Below are 21,860 nucleotides of genomic sequence, written 5' to 3' on the forward strand. Positions count from 1 at the left end.
CGCCCGCCGTCGCCCGCCGGGCTCGCGCGGGAGAGGAAGGAGGAGAAACTTTGCCTTTTTATTGTTGTTTTAGTCCTTAAGTGCCAGGAACTCTGTTGGGTGGAAAAATGTCCTTCTTCAATTTCCGTAAGATCTTCAAGTTGGGGATCGAGAAGAAGAAGAAGCAGTATGAGCATGTGAAGAGGGACTTGAATCCCGAGGAGTTTTGGGAAATTATAGGAGAATTGGGTGACGGAGCCTTTGGGAAAGTGTACAAGGTAAGAGGGAGAAGAAGGGAAGTTGCGCTTGTGAGATAAAACAGCCACCGGCCCGGAGTGGCACTAGGATTTCTCGTCCCCCTTGTCCCTTGGCTCTATCTCTTGCCCCTTTTAACTTCGTAAACTGGCACTAGAACTTTAGGTTGTCATCCAAGGAGCAGCTAAGACAGTCGGGTTTTAAGGTTGAACAAAATGGGGCCTGCATGTAGTTTAAAGAGTTGATTGTTAAAGGGAGGCGAGATTATACAGTTTAGTCTGTCAAACTTTAAAGGAAATGATGGCGTTCTTTAATTCAAAGCAGGGGTCAGGCAGTGGTCCTTAAGTATTTTAAAATCATCCTTATTACAGAAACTCATGATACTTTTCGGTGGACTTACGTTTGTCTACTTGTATGCAATCATATGTGTGCTTGTACGAAAACAGTTTTTTTTTAGGGTCCAGGACCTAGAGCTGTGTCTATGGCTAAAACATAACCAGTCTCTTGGGGTGAGAGCAAAGTGATTTCTGCTTGCAGACTATTCTTGAGCTGGTTGCTTGACAACATACTATAAAATGGAATGGAATCTCTGATAGAAAAATTCCAGAAGAAAACCTGCATCTGGTCCTAGTTTCTAAATATAATTATAGTAAGCATTGACTAGAAGTCAGTGCCAGCGTTTAAGAAAATAAACACACGCACACACACACACACAAAATCAGTAGAAAGATCTGATGCTTCAACCTGAAGGTATTAACGTCAACTGTTTACTACCGCATAAGGAGTATATGAATGATGTCATTGGAATATTTTCATCCTGAAGGGTGAGATTTTTATGAGACACAGGTTAGGGGAAGGACCCACAGGGTTGCCTAGAAGTGAAAACATAAATAACTTACGTTTATACAGGACTTTGTAGTTTTTAAAGCACTTTCACATAATTTGGCCCCACGAAAGCCCTGTAAGGTAGGCAGCTCAATAGTATCTCCGTTTCACAGAAGAGGACACTGAGACTCAGAAATTGTTCAAAGGCACAGTCTGGATTTGAACTCAGGTCTTCTGACCCATGTTTCATATTGTTTTTTACTTTACTGTCTGTTGGTAAAAGTGATAGCGTTTTTTCTTCCTTTCTAAGCACCATCACACTTCTCTGTTTGCCCTGTCTCAGATGAAACTCACAGCCCCTAGTCTTGCTCATTCTTTACTCAGGCTGAAATATCCACTCTTCTCCGTGCTTTCGAACACCTTGTTCACATGGCTGCTATGGCACTTGTCATATTAATGTGTTTGTGTTTTTATGATAAAGCCGGGGCAAAAATTATGTGCATTTGGGTTCATCAGAAATTATGGTGTACATTTTCTGGACTTGATGACTATTTCAGTTGCCTTAGCACATAGTGCATCTCTCTATATATTTGCTGAAAGAATGTATATTACTATAATACATGTGCGTTTTATTGAAGTTACTGTATGCTGTGCAAGTTAGCAAAGTTAACTTCAGTACTGGTGTGGAGGGTAGAGGATGCGTTTCAGCAAGAGCTTACCCTGTAGATGCATGGTAGGAAAGGTTTTAGTGCAATGGGAAGATCACTCCTGGGAGTCAAGAATTGTGTTTTTGTGCAGTCTGTCACAAACCAGCTTTGTGGTCTTGAACAGAGCACTTAACTTCTCTGGACCTCCGTTTTCTTAGCTGGAAAATCATAGATTTCCCTAAACGTTTGTTTAGATTGCTTCACCCATTAGTGTTCTGTGAGTATGCAGTTATCTAGGAAAGGCAAAAATAAATCCTCAAAGTCTCTGGAATCCGGTAGCTGGTGATTATGGGCAGTTTTAGTGGTATAAATGTGTTACTGAATAGGAACACTAGTATTAAGACACTGGCTCTGGAGTTGCACTATTCTGGGCTCCCTCAATAGCAGCCTGTGAGCAGGGACAAATTGCTTAATTGTTCCATGTCTCACTTTCTTCATCAGTAAGACCTGCTCCTCAGTGTGTGAGAATTAAAGGAGATAATATAAGACACATAAAAAGGGCTCAGTAAATGGTAGAAGTTACTGTTATTGCGTTTAGAGCTCATAAGCAAAATATAGGCTGGGACAGGCAGGAAAAGGGACCTATGAAGATAGGTGAACCATTTTCTTATTTTCCCATGGCACGGAATGATTGTGTGGTCCTACTAATGCTCTGTGATTTAATTCTTTAACGACTGCAAAATGTAACATATCTTTGTATAGTGAGACATCAATTGAAAATTTTCTTAAAAACAGACTTATTCCATGAAATTGAACACTATAAAATTGTGTCAAGGATAATTTTCTGGGCTTGATTACTATTTTAGTGTGATATTTGAAGAGCATGAATTCTTTGCATCTTTTCACTTCACTATACTTTGCTTCCAAGGCTCTTGAGTTTTTCTTAAAGGAAAATTTAAACTTATCTGACCTGTTTTTTCTGAAAAGTTTTTGTTTTCCAAGATACTTTAGAAATTTTAAATTTATAAACTTTTTTCTGTGTGGGGGGGAAAAACTATCAAACCTTAATATTGTACATAATAGAAAACTATTTCTAAAATTGATTCTAACATTTGTTTATAGAAATTAATAACTTACAAAGATTAAATTGTAAATAGACAGTCATCTTGGGTACTTAAATGTGAAACATTTTTCCATCATATAGTTATATTCTTTCCACTCAGTTCATCTCTACACAACTTTGTAACAGTTACTTCCTTACTTGAAAAGTCTTCCCTATTTTCAATTTATTTTCTCTCTTAAGTTTCTGACTTATCTATTTATTTTTTATCTTTTTATTTTCTCTTTTTAATGTAGTATTTTACATATAAATGAAAATATGTAATATCCCTCACAATTTTTTTCAACTTTTGGATTCTGTTGTTATTAACAAGAAAAAAAAGTGACATAAAATTATGTATTGAATTGAAGCTGAACTCCTGACTATGCTGGATGAAAGTGATTCTTTTTATGGCACTGATGGGTGTGTACCTTTTTTAAAATAGTGAACTATATAATCTTCGTATTGAAAAGTACAAAAACATATGTGTATATTTAGCAAATAACAAAATGAACTCATATTAATCATCACAGTCAAGGAATTCTGCCATTACTGCTGAATCCCTCCTATCTCCCTTCTGAATTGATCCCTGTCTCCCCCTAAAGCAAACCATTATTCTATCTTTAAGTTATTCATTTCTTTGCTTTTTTATTTAGCTTACCATTTAGATGTTTATCCCCAAACATTATAAATTTAGTTTTGTGTGCACTAAACTTTATATGCATGGAATCATATTGAGTGTATTCTTTTTGTATCTTGCCTCTTTCAAAATCAGCATTTTGTTTTTGAGGTTCATCTTTGTTATCACCTAGAGCTGTAGTTAGTTATTATATGGTTAAATTATTTACGAACATACTGTTAATTGGTATATCAATTGTTTCCAGTTTTTGGCTTTTATACACAATACTGATGCATATATGCATGAGTTTCGCTAATACTTAACTCAGGAGTAGGATTGCTGGGTTATAGGGTAGTGTATCTTTAATTTTACTAGTTGATGGCAGACTATACCAATTTACACTCCCACCAGCAGCGTATGAAAATTTCCTTGCTCTGCATCCTCAAGAACATTTGGCATTGTCAGAATTTTTCAGTTTTGGCAATCTGATATTATAATTTTTAATTGTGGTTTTAATTCATTTTTCTGACTACTAATAAGTAATTCTTTTAATAGGTTTATTGGTAAATTGGATTTCTTCTTTTGTGTTCAAGTCTATTGGATGTCTTTTTCTTATTTATTTATAGTGTATTCTGGATTTTAACCATTTTGCAAATCATATTCCTGCCTTGCCAGCTGCTCACTTTTAGTTTGCACAAGTCTAGAGCCCTAGAGGGAGGCTACAAGGTGGAGGAGGAGGAGGGAGGACTTCACCGTTCTCTTTGTTTCCTGTGGGCTCCCTGTATGCTTTCCTGTTACTATGACTATCATCCTGGTGGAAATTCTTCACCCCAGCAACAGCAGTTGAATCCAGTTTGTAGTTTTCCCACCACTCACAGAGCTCGTCTCATCACAGCCCTTTATGATACTAGCTCCAGTTGGTTGGTACCCTCTTTCTCAAAAGGCACCTTTGTCCCATAAGAACCTTCTTCCAAGTTCAGAGATGCCAGCAGCAGCTGAGCAGCATTCTTTCCTCAGGGACCTGAGTTTCCGCTCTGCAGAACCTTTCCTCCAAGCTTCTGAGTTTTAATAATTCCAGTCCCTTCTCTTGGCTCCGTTGGTCCTACGGTAGTACCCTTTTCCTGCAGTTGTTACCTCCCTGGCCCTTCACTTTCTCTCTTTATCTTTTTTGTTACCTAGTTAACAACAGAGTCAATAATTATGTTAAATTCTCTCTATTAATATAATGTGATTTCTTTTTTCTTGCTGTACCCTGATTAGTACAAATATTAGATAAGCTAATAAATGGAGGGTGCAGAGAACAGTGCTTGGCACAAGATAATTGCTCAATGACTATCATCTAATAGCATAATGGATACTATTGAATAGTATACTTGATTTTTATATCCTATTTTTTTGCAAAATACTAAAATTTCCAATTTAACTACATAGCTCAAAAAACAATCATTGAACTTTACTGATACTGATAAGCTCAAATATCACCTTCTCAGTGAAGTCTAACTTGACTACCCTATTTAAATTGTAACTTCTTCCCTGTGAGCTCCTTCTCCCCCGCCCACTGCCCATCTTATCTTTCTTATTACCTTACTTTATTTTTTCCGTAGTGCTAATCACTAACATACTCTCTATATTTTAATTTGCCTATGGACTGTCCTTTCCCCACAATTACAAGTGCCACAAGGACAGAGGGATTTTGTACCTTTTTTACACTGTCAGCATCCGGAACAGTGCCTGACATATAGAAGGTACTCACTAAGTATTTTTTGAAAGAATGAATTGATTTTAGCAGCCAATTCTTGAGCTTACGTTAATAGATTTTTATTTTGCATTTCTTTCTGAGAACAGATGTCTGTGGGGTGCCGTTTGTCTTTGTGTTTTCTACACCTCCAACTAATGCTTTCCATGTATTAGATGTTCATGAACTCTGATTTGGTTTGTTTAGTTTTTATTTTCTGTTATGGTTGAATGTTTTTATGCACTGGACAGTAAGGGTCTTCTTGTCTTGGAGGAGGAATATCTTTGAGCTCTCAACCTTGAGATCAGAATCATCCAAATCAGTAGACTCAATCCTAATGGTTATTGAAGTGAATGAATTCATCTCTCTGTCTTTGCTTTTTAGATTCTTTTGGTATTCATCCTATTTTTTTTTTCCTTCCTCTTTTGATTGACTAACACCTCTGTGATACTAAAGTCATCTATATATTTTCTGTGCTGGTCTTTTGATTTCCAGCTGAGAATGTTTTTAAAATATATTTCTCATTATGAAGGTATTACATAGTCTTAGAAAATGTAGAAATATAGAAAGAAAATAAACGAAAATTTAAAAATGGTTTGTTCCTCATCATCCAGGAAGGTAACCATTGTTGAAACGAGTAATATAAGAGGATGTAATTTTTACCCTACTTCGTTTAGAACATGAAACCAGTACAGGAAACTTAATAAGTTATGTTTCCTTGTATCCTCCTATTTGTTTATATAAACTGGCCAAGCTCTATTCATGGTTCATGAAAATAAAAATACAGTGATTTTTAAGTGATCACGACTGAGCTCTGAAAACTTTTTATCAATAGAAGTTATGTCTTCTTTAAAGTACTATCTGGGTATTTGATATTTCATTCTTGTTTTTATTAACATTTATTTAATTATTTCATTAAGTCTTCATGTGAAGAATTTTCATGCTTTTAGGTAGTAGATAGATGAGACTGTTTCTTTTTAACACTTTATATTCCTTATATTTTTTTAAAGTGTAATCTCACATGCAATCAGTGTTTATTTCAGTTTGGGTTCAGAGTTCTCTAGAACCAGATCCTGATGAATAATCAAGTTATTTTCAAGCAACAATGTACTTTCTAATGTAGCTTTTACTTATTACTTCTATTAGACCAAATGGTACCATTGTTGGTTTACTCATTATATTCAGGGAGCGGAATAGTGAAATTTGTTACTATAAAGAACTTCAGATATTATCTAGCGTTAGTTATTTTTTCCCGTTCATGCCATTCCATTCACAGGTAAAAGACACATCTTTAAAATCTCTCAAGACAGCAGTAGAAGCATGCAGGAGTAGGATGACTTGTAACTCCACTTACAATATCCTTGGTCTCCTGCGAGGGCTTTCATCTTACAAGTGTAGTGTTCCTCTTCAAGGACAGTTCCTCTCGTCTCTTTCTTCCCACAGTGTTACAGTAAAATGGTGAGAGAAGGGCTTATCTCTCACGGGCTTACTTTCTCTGACTTGAGGGGAGGGTGAATTCTACTTATTATTATTGGCTCAACTGTAGTGTCTTTCTTAGAGATACAAACTTAATGCTGTTATTTCACCAGTTATGATGAACTGGTTATGATGAACTTCTTGAAGTTATGATGAACTTCAAGAAGTTATGATGAACTTCTTGCTTTTTAGCATCTCTGAAATTGGGATATGTCCTTTATTGATTGAAGCCTTAGTATTATTATTGGCCAAGTAGAGGTTGTGATATGTTTGTCATTGAACTTAGTTGTATCCCTAGTGTCATACAGTTGCAATCCCTTGATGTTTCAATTAATAAACTATTTAAAGACATTTTGAAGAGAGAATGTGAGTCCTGGTTGTTACCTAAAAATCTTTTAGCACCTGTGGTAAGACCAAGAAAATAGTATGAGCATTATAATTGCAAAATGGGAGACAGTGGCTTCAAAGAAAATTTTGGAGACAGTTAGAGGACCAAGACTTTTAGTGGCCAGAGAATGATATTGTGTGGAAAACACAGATATGAGGTAACTCTGAGTGAAAAAGTAATTCAGAAGCGTAAAACTTAAATACAAAGTATTTAATTATTTATGTATGCACAAGGATAATAGATACACAGTAATAATTTTTTATCTAAATAGGTCCAAAAGAGTTCTTTAAAAAGGTATAACATAAAAATTCTAAATGATAAAGTATTGTCATAGTTTAATTGGTAGTTTTTCTTCCTTATTGGAATATACTCATATACATTCTGTTTTGGGGAAGAAACATGTAAGTTGTTTTGAAAGAATTTACGTTGGCTACAGGTAAGGGGGGCGGGAAAAGGTGAAGTGGGGGCAGTTCTATGATAAGTACACAGTTTGTAAGGAAGAAATATTTATTACTTCTTGATTGGTTGTGGGTCACAGTCTGGAAAGTCACGCAGTATGCAGTGGTGTCTACTGGTGAGCTAATACACCCTGGAGGTTGATTCAAAGCTCCAACATACATTCAGGAATGTGAGCAGACTTTTGTTAGTTGACCCACAGCTATTAGCTGGTTAATTATCCCTGTTTCTCTCTCACTCTACTGTCTGCCGTAATTTAATTTAGGACATCTCAGAATTTTTCTCTTGATAAAACATTCCGATATACAGGCTGATACATGCTTTGTTTATTCTTTTCATCATCATTGTCAAGGTTAGATAATAGATCACTAAGAAATCTCCCGTATACTGAATTTTAAAGTACTTAATGCTTCTTTAAAAATAATGAATGTCCATTTTTAAAAGTTCAAACAATATGAAAACTACAGAAAAAGTCAAAGCACCTGAAATTCTATCCTCACCAATGATGTTTTTCCAGATACTTCTTATGCAGCTATTCATATGTGAAAATGGATGTGTAGTTTCTGTAAAATTATATAACCTCTTATGTTTAGTAAGTTGCCTTTTTTCTCATTCAGTGATGTGTTATGGCTGTTATTGCATCTTAAGAAATATTAATGTTCCATTGTAGAATTATGTTGAGTGATTTAAGCAGGTTCTTATGAATGGATGTTAAGGCTGATTCAGTTTTCCTTACTGCAAGCAGTGCTTTGATGGATAGTTTTGTATATCATATTTTTTGTTTTGTAAAATTCTTAAAAGTGGAATTTGGACATTTATTGAAATGCTTATTAATAGCTTTTAACAGATTGGTATTTTTTTCTGTATTTTTAAGATAATAGATGCAGTTTTGCTGAAGTGATGATGACATATATAATATTGAAATATCTTTAAAGCCTAATTAATATTTTAAGATCTGATTAAGATATGTACTTAGCATGGTGCATGCATTTATTAAATAATATTTCTGTTTAGGCTTTTCGTTAAAAAAATAAGTATGTCAAAAGAATGAGAGGACAAGCCACTAATTGGGAGAAAATATTTGCAAGACACATGTTATTAAGTCCTGTTATTCAAAATATATAAAGAACTCTTAAAGCTCAATAATTAGAAAACCAATAACCTGATTAAAAAATAGGCAAAAGATCTGGATGGACACCTCACCAAAGAAGATATACAGATGGTCAAAAAGCGTGAAAAGATACTTTACGTCACATGTCATTGAGAACTGCAAATTAAAACAAGGAGATACCACTATACACCTGCATTAGAATGGTGAAAATCCTAAACACTGACAACATCAAATGCTGGTGATAATGTGGCTCTACAGGAACTCCCATTCATTGCTGGTGGGAATGCAAAACAGTACATCCACTTGGGAAGACAATTTGACAGTTTCTTACAAAACTAAACATTCTTACCATATGATCCAGTAATTGTGCTCCTTGGTATTTATCCAAAGGAGTTGAAAACTTACGTCCATACAAAAACCTGCACATAATGTTTATAGCAACTATGTTTATAATTGCTGAAACTTGGAAACAACCAAGATGCCTTCAGTACGTGAATGGATAAATAAACTGTGGCACATCTATGTAATGAACTATTATTCAATGCTAAAAAGAAGTGAGCTATCAAACCATGAAAAGACGTGAAGGAACCTTCAATGCGTGTTACTAAGTGAAAGAAGCCAATCTGAAAAGGCTACATACTGTAAGATTCTGGAAAAGCAAAACTATGTAGTAAAGATAGTCGTTGCCAGGGGTTAGGAAGAAGGGAGGGATGAACAGGTAGAGCATAGAGGATTTTTAGGGCAGTGAAACTATTCTGTATGATACGAGGTCGGACAATTAAGTTTGCGAACTTGTTGCAACGATGTTGCTAACCTTTTTTGATATCAGAGGGATTATTCATTAGGAATTTATATCAACTAGACAAATAGTTAACCAAGACTGCTATTTGGAAGTGCTGAAAAGGCTGCGTGAAAAAGTTAGACGACCTGAACTTTTCACCAACAATTCGTAGTTCTTGCATCATCACAATGCACCAACTCACATGGCACTGCCTGTGAGGGAGCTTTTAGTCAGTAAACAAATAGCTATATTGGAACACCCTCCCTACTTACCTGGTCTGGCCCCCAAGGACTTCTTTCTTTACCTGAAGATAAAGGAAATATTGAAAGGAAGACATTTTGATGACATTCAGGACATCAAGGGTAATACGATGACAGCTCTGATGGCCATTCCAAAAAAAAGAGTTTCAAAATTGCTTTGAAGGGTGGACTAGGTGCTGGTGTCCATGCATAGCTTCCCAAGGGGAGTACTTCGAAGGTGACTGTAGTGATATTTAGTAATGGATATTGTAGCTCTTTTTCTAGGATGAGTTTGCAAACTTAAGTGTTAGACCTGGTATTATAATGTGGAAACATGTCATACATTTGTCAAAACCCATTGAATGCACACCAAGAGTGAATCCAAATGTAAACTATAGTCTGTGGGTGATAATGATGTGTCAGTATAGGTCATTAGTTGTAACAAATGTACCATTCTGGTGCGGAATCTTGATAGTGGGGGAGGCTGTGCATGTGTAGAAGTGGGGGTGGTATATGGGAACGCTCTGTACTTCTCAACTTTGCTATGAACCTAAAGCTATTCTAAAAAATCAAGTTTATTAAAAAATCAAGTATGCATTGTGACATTTCTGCTACTTTCATTTTTAGGCCCAGAATAAAGAGACTAATGTTTTAGCTGCTGCAAAGGTGATTGACACCAAATCTGAAGAAGAACTTGAAGATTACATGGTTGAAATTGATATATTAGCATCTTGTGATCACCCAAATATAGTCAAACTTTTAGATGCCTTTTATTATGAGAACAATCTTTGGGTAAGTATTTTCTATTGCTCTATAGGAGTAGTCAAAATGAGTGTATTGTCTGAAAGAAGTTTATAAGTTGTGAAAGCCTACTTTATATATTACCTCTTCTGTTTAGTTATTTGTGTTATTTGAATGAGAGTTGATGAGAGGTTTATTAACAGCATAATTATCCTTAGCTTCAACAGATATTCAGATGTATATTTCATATTGTACCATATTTCATGGTTATTTGATGTTGGGCCCAAATGGAGAAACTTGGTTAAGAATATTAAGTTTTATAAATGAAATTAGATGGCCTTCTCTTGCTTGTAATTTAAATTTAAGCATTCACTTAAATTTTTTTTGAAGTTTCTTTTGTTTTCCTAGAAATTGTTTGTAATTTTCTTACCCTAAAGTTTTTCTACATCATGAATAAATTATAAAATGCTTACTAGAGATGTTAAATATTTATCTTATATATTATCAGTCCAGCTTTAGTACATGAGACTATTATAAAATAAAAAGTTGGACAACTGTGAAGGGACAGTCCAGTGGGAGAGATAGATATTAATTAACCAAATAATCATAATAAATATAAAATTACAACTGTGATAAGGGTTAAGAAGGAAAGGTACATGGTGGTATGTACCAGGGAGGTTTGGGAAGGCATCCATCAAGACGTGACAGTTGAGCTGGGATCTGAAACTTTTGTATATATATTTTTTTCTATTTTTTTAAAACTTAAGTCTGTATTTTCAAGATTTATTTCTATTCCTAGTTAAGTTAAAATATATTTGATTACTTAAATCACAATAGTTACCTTAAAAATGAGAGTAATACAATTTTTCAGTGGTAATGAAATGGATATATAATGCTGTTCTGAAGAAAAATTCTGTACCTGGTTATTTTAGAGAAGCAAGGACACTCAAAATGGTGATTAACAAAAATGCATCCATTTCCAGAATGTGCTGTCTTTGTGTTTTCTCAAATGTATATCGTTAAGATGCCTAACACTTTTGACAAAGAAAATCTTTATGGTTAGCATAATATTGTTTCCATAGTCTGAGTTATTTGATAGCTATTTATCTTTTTTGTTAAATTTAAGAAAAAATACTCAAACTCAATGTTGTGTTAGACACATGCTTTTTTATTTGCCCACAGATCCTCATTGAATTTTGTGCAGGCGGAGCAGTGGATGCTGTGATGCTTGGTAAATACCATTTTTTCTTTATGTTTATATCTTAAATCACATTTAATAAAAATCAAAGGATTTAAAAAAATATATGTATGTATCTATCATTGTTAAGTTCAATCAATTAAGAAATCAGCTTAATTATATTTTTATATTATATAATTGTATTAAAATTCTAAGATGGGGCCGGACGAGTGGCGCGACGGTTAGGAACTGGCTTGGGATGCCAGAGGGCCCCGGTTCAGATCCCACATATGAGGGCCAGTGACACTGCCCTCCATAGCTAAGATGCTGAACAACAGCTCAACCTGGAGCTGGGCTGCCGTGAGTCGCTGGCGACAGCATAGGCTGCAGTCCCTGTGGCAGTGGGTTGCCATGGGCTACTGTATTTAGCCAGCAGCCAGCGTGAGCGGCCAGCAGCCGCAGTGAGCGGCCGTTCAGAAGCCGGCAACTGATCTGCCTCGCCAGGGAAGAGCGCAATGATGGTGCCAAGTTGGGCCAGTAAAGCAACGTCCTCCACAACTAGACTGAAGAACAAAACAGCAGCAACTTGTCTGTTCCCCTTCCCCCAATTCCCCAATAAAAATCTTTAAAAAAAAAAAACAAACTAAGATGAAAGGTTGAGTGTGATATGTGAGGAAAATAATCTTTGTAGATATTTAGTGCTTCTAAAATAAATTCACTGTGTATGATCCTTGACAGTGATGTAAAGGTATATAGCCTGCTGATATCTTTTCACTGTATAAAAATGCAGATTTGTTTACTTTTTCCTTACAGAACTTGAGAGACCATTAACTGAGTCCCAAATACAAGTAGTTTGTAAACAGACCTTAGAGGCGTTGAACTACTTACATGATAATAAAATCATCCACAGAGATCTAAAGGCTGGCAACATTCTTTTTACCTTAGATGGAGATATTAAGTTGGGTAAGTTTATTCTCTTAAATAAAACATTTGAATTTGTGCTCTGAGTTTTCCCCCTGTATGTGTATGTATGGGATTTAATATTGTTTTGCTGTGATTCAAATATGTGAAACATGGACAATTATTCCCTATTATTTTTTTAAATACTTCCTTGGATACTATTCATTAACTCCTAGAATTCCTAAGTATAGTCAACTAATATAAAGACACTTTAAAAAGAAAGTAAGAAAGGATGAATGTTTGTTTTCAAAAAGGCAAGCTTTTAAAAACTGGTTAATTCTTTTTTTCCCTTAAACTTTTGTATGTAGACTTATTACTTATTAATATAATATACAGTAATACCTTAGTTTGCGAGTATAATTCGTTCTGGAAACAAACTATTCGTATTGCAAGACATCGTTCATTTACCACGTTAAAATGTATTACAAATGTTTACTTGTCTTGCAGAGCACTTGCAAACTAAGTTACTCGCAATCCAAGGTTTTACTGTGTTTAGAATATGATGTAGTATGTAAAACTGCTAACTTTGTTTTATGTTTAATTCAAAAACTCATGTCTAGTGAGATTCTTTTTCCATGTTTAGTTTTATATTCTATTTTATACATATGGTATCTTGGCTAAACTAACAAAGTAACTAACCTTAGGTCTGAAAAGGATGCTTAAAATAAATATAAGGACTACAGTTTTTACTTGTTTTTACACTGGGGGAATAAATGAAACTTTATAAGAAGTAGATATAAATTTAAATGGGAAATTAATTTCATGTATATACACATACAAATGTAAGATAAGTATACCCAGGATATGAATTTTTTAAAACGTTAGCAAGACATGCTGTCATAAAGGCTGCTTTGGTATAATTTCTGTTTTTCACACTATAGAAAAAAACGTTTATGGCTATTAATTATAATGTAGCACTAGTTACATTTGTTTTGAAATAGACTGGTTTTTAAAATTATTTTTTTTTCTTCAATTCTGGAGAATTTGTGATCTGAAGATTGTATAAAGATGGTGGTGTTAAGTGTATTAATGATGGAATCTTTTTTTTCTTCTGTTCTTTTTTTTAATGATGGAATCTTTTCTTTGGCATTTTTTTTGAGTAGGTGTGGTAGGAAGAGGGTGGTCAAAATTAGGATGGTAGAGAAGTTATTTTTTTTTACCCTTTAATAGGAGTGGCCTTGTGAAAGACTTAATATGCTTTCCTCCTTTGTGAACTTTGCTTAAAAACTATCAGTAACACTTTTGTATGATTACTTATTTCAAGCGGATTTTGGAGTATCAGCTAAAAACACAAGGACAATTCAAAGAAGAGATTCCTTTATTGGCACACCATATTGGTATGTATTCAGTTTTATGGATTTACAGTGTTAGTTATGTAAGCAGTTGTTATACTCATTAATTTGTCTACATAATTGGAGATAATATCTTTTATGTGGTTTGCAGTCACTGTTCTTAAGTTAAACATCTTTACTTTCAATTCTCTGTTTTCATAGGATGGCTCCTGAAGTAGTCATGTGTGAAACATCTAAGGACAGACCGTATGACTACAAAGCTGATGTTTGGTCCCTGGGTATCACTTTAATAGAAATGGCCGAGATAGAACCACCACATCATGAATTAAATCCAATGCGAGTGTTGCTAAAAATAGCAAAATCTGAGCCCCCTACGTTAGCCCAGCCATCAAAATGGTAACATAGTCTAAACAAAGCTTTTTACGAAGTAAAACTTGATGCTCTATTCTTCCAACTTTCCAAGGGTTCTTAAATTTATGATACAAAGACTATATGAAGTGGAAAACTGATTTTTGGTTTATTTTCAAGACTTAAGGACCCGATAAGGACTCTTATAACTAACTTTTCCCATAAATTTGAAAATACCAGCAATTTGAGTTCTATAAGAAAAAGGTTATTTTCTGTACTATGAGAAAGTGAGGCATATATGTGTTTGATCTATATTTGTGGAGTGTAATATAATAGAGGAATTTTTGTGATTTTTGGCATACTTGTGAATATAGGGTTATGTCTCAATGGCTAAAACTATGAATTTACATACGGGGTGCCAAAAAAATGTATACAAGTGGACACTTTGGTCAGCATTGCTCAAGCAGTAGTTCGCTGTAATCTGAAGTGTCTGGACACTGATGGTAACCACTTTGAGCACCTCTTGTAATTGCAAAAGTCAAACGTGACTTGTATTCATCTTTTGTTATTGGTATGTATTGAATATTACAATTTTAATAGTTTTTTTCCTAAAATGTGTATATATTTTTTTGGCACCCTCTGTATATGTCTAACTTGTATTTATAGATGAGTAACTTATAAAATCTTAATAGTCTCATTAACTACTTTTCTTATGTGAATTTATACTATTGCAAGATAATGAAACTTAAGCATAATTTATCTGAGTTTTGTTTGTTTTTAATAACAAGAAAGTAAAAAAGAATGTCATTGTTAAAATTTTATTTTGAAGGTCTTCAAATTTTAAGGACTTCCTAAAGAAATGCTTGGAAAAAAATGTGGATTCCAGGTGGACTACATCTCAGCTACTGCAGGTAAGATAAGAGTAATATGACAAAAACAAACCCTGTAATTGTTCTAACATCTTTTTAAGAAGAATGCAATTTTAGATTCATTCATTGTGCTCTCTTGCTACTTGAGTTTCCTTGTGGAAACTCAAATACATTTTTAGTTGACATATGTGCTGCCGTTGCTAAAAGGCATTCAGCTTATAAGTCATTCCTCCAGGCTTTTTAAATTCAGTTTAATTGTGTGTGTGTTTTTAATTTTGTTAGTTATTTTCACTTTGTTAGTTGCTTTCGTCTTGTTTCTCCAGTTACTAGAAAGCAGGCACCTTGGAGGCGGGACACAACTAATTTTTTTATGTCTCTTACCGTGAAGGTAAATGTTCAGTAAATACTGCTGACTTTTAAAAAATGATGGTAAAATGATTGGATAATTTTGTTTTATGACAGGACTGGTTTATACTTGAAATAAAGCTTTGCCAAATAATATTATAGGTGGAAAAAAAGAATGACAGATCTTGAGGCAGTTATTTTTCGGTTGAGTACTGTGTAACTCTTGCATTATAGTGTTTTAGGTTGATCTGTTTATCTAGGAGGGAAGCAGGAAAAATTGCCTTGTTCTGTGCAATAAATGTATCCCTAGAACACACTTTTTAAAAAATTATTTCACTATCCCCACATTTGAAGGCTTTAGTCTGTGACAGACACTGTTAAGTGCTGAATATACAGAGATGAATAAAACGTCCTCTTGTCCTTAAGAGTATTAGAACCAGATCAGAAAGCAAGTGTTTGTAGACATGTTTAACATAACTTGAAAGCTTTTTGTAATTCTTTTATTGAGGCTTCAGACAGGATTTATACATGTCTTGTTACTTGTTAAGAACTGGTAATGTACTAACTGGAAACTTACTTTAAATTTTAATTTAAATTTTAGGTTATGAAATTTTCAAGCATACAGAAAAGTACATGTACCTACTACTCAGATATAATGCATTATTATTTTTCACATGTTTTCTTCAGGTTCGTAAAAATAAAGGTCCAGATACAGTTGCAGGCAGCCCCCACTCCTGCTCAATCCCCTTTGCCTCCTCCCTTTCCCAGATGTTATATTATCTGAAGTTGTTTGTATTTTCCAACTCATGTGTTTATATTTTTACCACGTTTTATGTATTTGAAACAACTTTATAAGCACGCATTTCGGCTGTTATTGAGCATGCTTTTTTCAATGATCAAACAGCATCCCTTTGTTACTGTTGATTCCAACAAACCAATCCGAGAGTTGATTGCAGAGGCAAAGGCTGAAGTAACAGAGGAAGTTGAAGATGGCAAAGAGGAGGAGGAGGAGGATGAAACAGAAAATTCTCTGGTCAGTATTTAGCAAGGAAATTTGATTTAGGTAATTTTTAGAGTTGGGTTTTGAGGTATGATTGCACCGGTATCTAAGGATTAATTGATGGGTAGCAGTACAATACCTTTAATTTTGGAGGTAAAGATTAAGACCAGGTTTGCTCTTGCTACCCATTTTTGTCATATTATGTGCAGATATGTCAGTTTTTAAAATTATTTTTATAACTTCATCAGATTTTACTGAATAAACATTAAATCATACATATGAATTAAATAATATAAAAATATAGAGATTGGAAACATTGTTTTGGTTATCGTCTTGAAGTCATGTTTTAACACTAAAAATGTATAAAATCTTTTTTAGCCAGTACCTGCAAGTAAGCGTGCCTCGTCTGACCTTAGCCTTACCAGCTCTGAAGAAGATAAACTTTCACAAAATGCTTGCATTTTGGAATCTGTCTCAGAAAAAACAGAGCGTAATACTCCTGAAGTTAACAACAGAGTTCTTAATGAAAAACCCACCACCGATGAGCCTGAAAAAGCTGTGAAGGGTATTGCTGAACATAATAATGATACTCATTTAGAAGCTATGGCTGAACTCCATGATAGGACAACAGTAATCAAGGAAAATGGGAGGGAGGAGAAGAGACCCAAGCTTGAAAGTCTACCTGACACAGAAGACCAAGAAACAGCAGACATTAATTCAGTCAATGAAGGAAAAGAAAATAATGTAATGATAACTTTAGAAGCAAATACTGAACAGCATTTGAAACCTGAAGAAGAAAGGGATCAGGAAAAGCAACAGATACTTGAAAATAAGGTTATAAAATCTGAAGAAATTAAAGATTCTACTATTCAAACAATGGATTTAGTTTCTCAAGAGACTGGAGAAAAAGAGGCAGATATTCAGGTAATTGACAATCAAGTTGAGCTTACGAAGGAAGACACCCAAGAGAATTTGGGAAAAGATGAGAAAACTCAAAAAGATGTGATCAATGATATGAACAATGTGATAGGAACAAATGAGTCAGTAGATATTGCTCAGAAGACAGTTGAAAACAATGCTGAGGATGTTCAGAGTAATGATGGGAAAGAAATGGTTGAAGTAGGCCAGGAATTAGCAAGTAAAGCCGTGGAGGGTCCTGAGGTTGGTGGTACTGAGGAAGTTCCTATTAAAGAAATAGTTGAAACTGATGGAATAGATAAAAAATCTGTAGAAGGTAAAGGTGAGGAACAGTTCATCAACAGCTCCGAGAACGTAGTGGAGACCAGCGAGGAGCCCAGGATAAATGAAGTTGGGGACATCACTGAGTCAAGTGGCGCTGAAGGAATCGAGGTCAGAAGTGCAGTGATTGATTCTGACCGAAAGGCTTTAGGAGGTGAGATGCGGGATGCTCATGAAGTCACTACCCAGACAGACACAGAGCAAAAAGAAATTCCATGCGAAGTGCCAATGAAAACAGAGCCTGAAGTTACTGCTGCTTCACAGCCCAGTGACCCTCAGCTTGTTCCAGTGCCCAGCATTAATGTCAACTCTGAAGATGCAGAAAATAAAGGGGACATAGGCGCTTTATCAAAAACTGAAACTCTGTTGGTACCAGAGTCGGAGAATCAGAAGGAAAATGATACTGATTCAGGCACTGGTTCCACTGCTGATAATAGCAGCATTGATTTGAATTTATCCATCTCTAGCTTCCTAAGCAAAACTAAAGACAGTGGATCAATATCTTTACAAGTAAGTGTACATGGGTCCTTGTTTGGGTTTTTCTTTGTCATTTTGACAATTTAGAGTTTATGTGAAACTGATGTCTTGAAAATGAAAACAGCACTAAATCAGTGTAATAGTATTTAACCCTATAAAATGCTTAAGGCCTCTGCGAAGGCAATTAATTAAAAAGAACCAAGGAGAGAGATTCTGGATGTAACCTTTAAAATTTTTGTTAATACCTCCTTATTTTTGCCAACTTGATATAAACAATATAATATAGTTGCTCAGCATGATTTGGGTTCTCTTATTGCACATATCTATGTACTGTTTTAGCAAGAATCAATAATATATGAAAGAATTGAGAAATTGAAAGAAGGGCCTTTTTAAAAGCATGTTTAAGATATAAACAGCCTTTCATTTACCACTGTTCCATACAGATGACCACTGTTGCTTCCTGAGTCGTAGCCATCACTGCTACCATGAGAACCATTATCGGAAAACAAACAAAACCAAAAATGAAAACCCAGACCACTTGCAGCTTTTAGAGCATAATTCTCAAGTACTAGTGTACATAAGAGTTACTAGGATGAGCTATGTAGAAGTATGGGGTGGGGCCTGAGAATCAGTATTTGTAACAAAAGATCCTGTGGAATTCTGATACAGGTGAGCCATGGACTTATTAAAGACTCTGGGTTGATAGGTAGCAGAAGAGAGGATTGTGGAAAGCAGAAACAACTTAGGAAAACTGATTTTAGGGACAGAACTCAAGAGCATGACTGATCAGCCTACCCATCTACCCCCAAATCATTATGTCTTGCCTAGAGTGTCTTCAGTTTATTTTGTTTTACTGACTCAAATTCCATTAATATGAAGTTCATTTATTGACTGAATAGTCTTTCTTAAAAATGCAAATATTTCTGTGAGAATTAAGGTGATACTTATTACGGATGCTTTAGTAGGAACTGAAGAATTGGGAAGTTTGGAGGTTACAGGGAGGTAGATCTATTTTTGAGGCATGCCCACTTTAGATTTTAGAGGAAACCTGGAGATGTAGGGTGCCGCAGCCCAGGGCTTAGGGAGAGGAGTGTGAGGATACTGAGAGCCTGGAGAACAGAACAACAAAAGGTTGCAAAAAGGTGACTGGAAAGTGCTAAAGACAAACTTTAAAATTCAGATGCATTTTAGGTTTAGCATGCTCACATTCCACTTTTGTTCCCTCTGCTTTGTATCCTTTTCCCCCATATCAAAAGCAAGTAATTACCTGCTCTCAATACATATATGTTTACCAAATGTGTTTGTATGAATGTTATACTTCTATTATTTCTATTTGTATTTAAAAAGCATTTTGATACCAGTTGAGGAATGAAGAGTTTGGTCTTAATAAAGAACTGTAGACAGTAGCTAGCAGGCAACTCTAGCACTTTTGAGGTACAGTAGAGGTGCTATCTTTACAGTAACTAAAATCACACATTTATCTCTGGCCCTGAGATGGAGGAGGGGACTGTTGATATTGTTGCTGATGAAATGGAATTTGATTCCCAGTCCTGGCAGTGTTTAAAAATTACCTGGGGAGCCTTTTCAAAATACAAATTTCCAGCTACCCTCAGCCCTATTGATTTAGATTCTTTAAGGGGTGAGCTCCAGGAATTCATTTTTATGTGATTTGTCAATGATTCTAAAACTGAAAAGCAGGACGTATCTGAGAACCTAAAAAGTGAAGAAGAAAAAAATGATTAACCTGTGAAAGTTATACTAATTAGTCATTTATGTGATTGCTGTTTCCCACTGTTCCTGATTATGATGATCATAAAAATTATACATGCACTTCATCAAAATGCATAATTTCACTTGAAAAAATTTTGACTTCCATCTGTAAAGTCATGTTTAAGTCAGATGAGGTTTAAGATGATATAACTGGTCCCACAGGTGAGTTGTGTTGCTTTATATTCTTACTTTGTATGTGTAGTCTTCATGGCTATTCAGTTTTGTTTTGTTTTGTTGTTGTCTGTCTCTAGTATTACCTGTATTAAGCCTAACTAAAATAAAATTTCACTTAGGAAACAAGAAGACAAAAGAAAACGTTGAAGAAAACACGCAAATTTGTTGTTGATGGTGTAGAAGTGAGTGTAACAACATCAAAGATAGTTACAGATAGTGATTCCAAAACTGAAGAACTGAGGTTTCTTAGGTGAGTAGAGAAACAACATAATTAAAACTGGTTTTGCAACTTCTTTTCAGCCTCTGCAAAGTCTGAAGCCTAGAGAAACGAATGAAGTCTTGGCTAATTTTGGATTATTCTTCTATTACTTTTCTGTTTGAAAAAAAATTATTTTTAAAGTTTTTTTTTAAAGTATTACTTCAAAGTTGTAATTTTTACTATTTTACTTAATCATTGCTATTAAATTTTATCAGACGTCAGGAACTTCGGGAATTAAGATTTCTTCAAAAAGAAGAGCAAAGAGCCCAACAACAGCTCAATAGCAAACTGCAACAGCAACGAGAACAAATTTTCCGACGCTTTGAGCAAGAAATGATGGTAAAGTCTTAGATTTTTGTACCATTTTGTTAATGAAATTTAGTGCAGAAAGAACCGACTTGTGGGTTCTAGAACTTGTTCTCTGATTACTAGATTTTTCTGGCTTTGTAATGTATTTTTGACCTTTTTTAAATCTCTGTATTCTGTATGACTTTTTTTTTTTGTCTTTTGCCTGAAAGGATCTTTCATCTCGGTCTTCCTATCACTGACTTATAGCGTGATGGGTGTCCTCATTTTTTAAAATTTATTTATTTTTATTAAAATCTGTCATAAAACCTGGAATCATGAAGCTAGTAGATGGTTTACAAAGTTCTTAGATGTGCCTATTGCTGGATAATTTTTCAGTGTTACAATTTGACTTCTAGAATCCAAGATTTTAAGCCAGTATAGAATAGTTGTCTTTCAACCTTGCTGAGTATTAGAACTTCTTGGGGGCTTTTTCACAATACACTTACTTCTCTGGCTCCTACTGTTAAGCTTCCACATCTCTATTCACAACTGCTAGAGAAATTAGTGCTGACTAGTCAAGGGTAATTTTCACTGAGTCTTTCAATTTTTACTTTGTACCTGAAGTTGGAAAAGGAGTTAGTAATGTGATATAACATTTTGATAACTTACATTAATCTAGGTTAGAAAAAAAAATCATTTGAAATGTTACAGTATTTATGCTTTGAATATATTAGGTCATCGGGAAAGGCATGATGCATTTTGCATTGAAAAACATAGAAAAAATATGTCTTGACTTTCCCGACGACCCAGTAGTACTTTTGCTATTCTCGTAATTGCAAATAATGATTGTTTTGTGTGACGTGGGATAATGTTGATTACATTTGTTGGATCATAACTGAGAATTCCTAAGAAAATAATGAACTTTTTGTTCTCATTAAGTATTTTTATAGTACTTACATTCTGTTTTCCAGAACTTCATAACAAGTGTTTCTCCTCCCCAAATATTTTTCAGAATGTTTTGCTTTTTAATATTTTTTAAAGAAAATACCCTTTACAAATATTTACTTATATCCAAAATTGCATGTTACTCAAGTTTTATATAAACAGCAATCTTCTGTTGAAAGAGTAGATTTATAATACTGAAAGATTTGTTTCAATGAAATAGAATGTTTATTTATTTTTTTTTAAAGAGTTTTTTCAATGAAATAGAATGTTTATTTTTTTTAAAGATTTTTATTGGGGAATTGGGGGATGGGAACAGCGCTGGGGAATTGGGGGAAGGGGAACAGACAAGTTGCTGTCGTTTTGTTC

At 34.6% G+C, this 21,860-nt stretch overlaps 1 protein-coding gene across 2 annotated transcripts in view; it reads left to right on the forward strand.

The window, feature by feature from the left end:
• The first annotated feature begins 6 nt into the window (after positions 1-6).
• The window catches only part of SLK (STE20 like kinase), a 38,220-nt gene continuing 16,366 nt past the window's right edge, over positions 7-21,860 (forward strand). For both annotated transcript variants that reach the window (XM_019636498.1, XM_019636499.1), the window contains exons 1-11: positions 7-257; positions 10,238-10,402; positions 11,534-11,582; positions 12,342-12,491; positions 13,753-13,825; positions 13,982-14,176; positions 14,958-15,039; positions 16,247-16,375; positions 16,721-18,091; positions 20,122-20,252; positions 20,477-20,600. In XM_019636498.1, the coding sequence (XP_019492043.1) occupies positions 108-257; positions 10,238-10,402; positions 11,534-11,582; positions 12,342-12,491; positions 13,753-13,825; positions 13,982-14,176; positions 14,958-15,039; positions 16,247-16,375; positions 16,721-18,091; positions 20,122-20,252; positions 20,477-20,600 (2,619 nt within the window). In that variant the 5' untranslated portion in view covers positions 7-107. The remainder of the gene's footprint in view (positions 258-10,237; positions 10,403-11,533; positions 11,583-12,341; positions 12,492-13,752; positions 13,826-13,981; positions 14,177-14,957; positions 15,040-16,246; positions 16,376-16,720; positions 18,092-20,121; positions 20,253-20,476; positions 20,601-21,860) is intronic.

The sequence above is a fragment of the Hipposideros armiger genome, unplaced genomic scaffold (assembly GCF_001890085.2).
Source record: "Hipposideros armiger isolate ML-2016 unplaced genomic scaffold, ASM189008v1 scaffold_28, whole genome shotgun sequence".
NCBI classification, from domain to species: domain Eukaryota; kingdom Metazoa; phylum Chordata; class Mammalia; order Chiroptera; family Hipposideridae; genus Hipposideros; species Hipposideros armiger.